This window comes from Pyricularia pennisetigena, assembly GCF_004337985.1.
Source record: "Pyricularia pennisetigena strain Br36 chromosome Unknown Pyricularia_pennisetigena_Br36_Scf_91, whole genome shotgun sequence".
NCBI lineage: Eukaryota > Fungi > Ascomycota > Sordariomycetes > Magnaporthales > Pyriculariaceae > Pyricularia > Pyricularia pennisetigena.
In genome coordinates this window covers 1-1,402 of record NW_021941002.1, presented here as the reverse complement: position 1 = coordinate 1,402, position 1,402 = coordinate 1, and the positions used below count along the sequence as shown (strand labels likewise).

General features: G+C 48.8%; 1 protein-coding gene across 1 annotated transcript; it reads right to left on the bottom strand.

Annotated features, from left to right (window-relative positions):
- Positions 1-843: 843 nt before the first annotated feature.
- On the bottom strand, positions 844-1,365 carry PpBr36_11513 (uncharacterized protein; the record flags this gene model as incomplete). The annotated part of the gene is made up of 1 exon (XM_029898613.1): positions 844-1,365. A coding segment is annotated over one exon (522 nt), but the record flags the coding sequence as incomplete, so codon positions are not given.
- Positions 1,366-1,402: the final 37 nt, after the last annotated feature.

Below are 1,402 nucleotides of genomic sequence, written 5' to 3'. Positions count from 1 at the left end.
TTTTTTTTTTTTTTTTTTTTTTTTTTTTTTTTTTTTTTTTCTTTAAAAAAAAAAAAAAATTAATAATAATAATAACAATTCTTCGCCTCCTCATCCATTGGAACCCATCGAAATAGGATTATGGCGTTCCCTTATGATACAAATAATTCGTTGATTGTCTGGATCGCGCAGCACCCGTATACTTCGTGGCGAATGACATCCAGGTGGTACAGTGACCAAGGCGTCGCTCGAAAACATGCTGTAGGAAAATTTGTCATTTCAGATTCTACAGGGCAGGGCAGACTAGAGGACCGGCCCTGCGGGAGAGCACCGACTTTTGGCGTTACCTGTTGGACCGTGGCAGCATGCACTTCATTTTTCATCAGTGTATTCAAGACTCGAAAAGAGGGACAAGATGAATTAAATCGTTGCATTCAAGCCGCAGTAACAAGCGCTACTTTGGGCTTTGCGACTAGAAACGCGCGTCTGCGATCCGAACCCCGGTAAAATTATATCATCAAGCGAAGAAAGTCCCCAATCCTGAAATCCCATATCGTAATCCTCAGCCAGCAAACCCAAAGCCAAACAAGATAAGAAGAACACGAGCAAAGCATCCAACCAAGCAGCTCGATCCAAACACAAAGTTTCCCCCAAATTCATGCCGTCAAAAGAAAAACACAACCAAACAAACAAATACTAAGAAATCAGAATCTATACGTATGCTTTTACGGCTTTTTCCAAGTGATTACATCCAAGAACAGTCGACACGAAGGATCCAGGTTCCCTCCACAACTGTCCTCGACCTAATTAGTACGGTAAAAGCCCCGTGTTGACCACTCCGAGGAAGAAAAAATCTGGGCAAGGTCAGTATGCTTCCAAAGCCTGAGGAGAGACAGTAGCTCGCCTGTCGCCGCGGATCTTGCGAACACTCTTCCCAACCCCTTTCTTAGGCCAGCCCTCCGAGGGACCAGGAGGGACGTAGTATTGCGGGGCAGACTTTCTATTATAGTTCCACACCAGAGGTAGCCTTTTTTGATCGGCTTTGCGAGCTAAGCCAAAGGGATCCTCATTGATTCCCGGGAGGGTTTGACGCCCGTTTTGCGAGTATCTGTCGCGGTTCCGCTTTGCGGGGTACTTGAGTACCCGCGGCAAGCCCTCGCCGATCTCGAGAGCCGGGACCACGCCGGTCCTGGCCGCGGGCTTGGCGATCCCGGAACCGGTATTCGTGACCTTGAAGTCGCCGCCTGACTGCGATGGCTGCTGTTGCTGCTGCACCATGCCCGCGGTTGCACCTTGGGCATTGAGGCCGGTGCCTCCCTCCATGCCGGCGGCGGCAACGGCGAGCGCATGGGAGCTAAAGGCGGCGACGGCGCCGAGCTGGAAGATCTTGTAGAAGATCATTTTCTTTTTTTTTTTTTTTTTT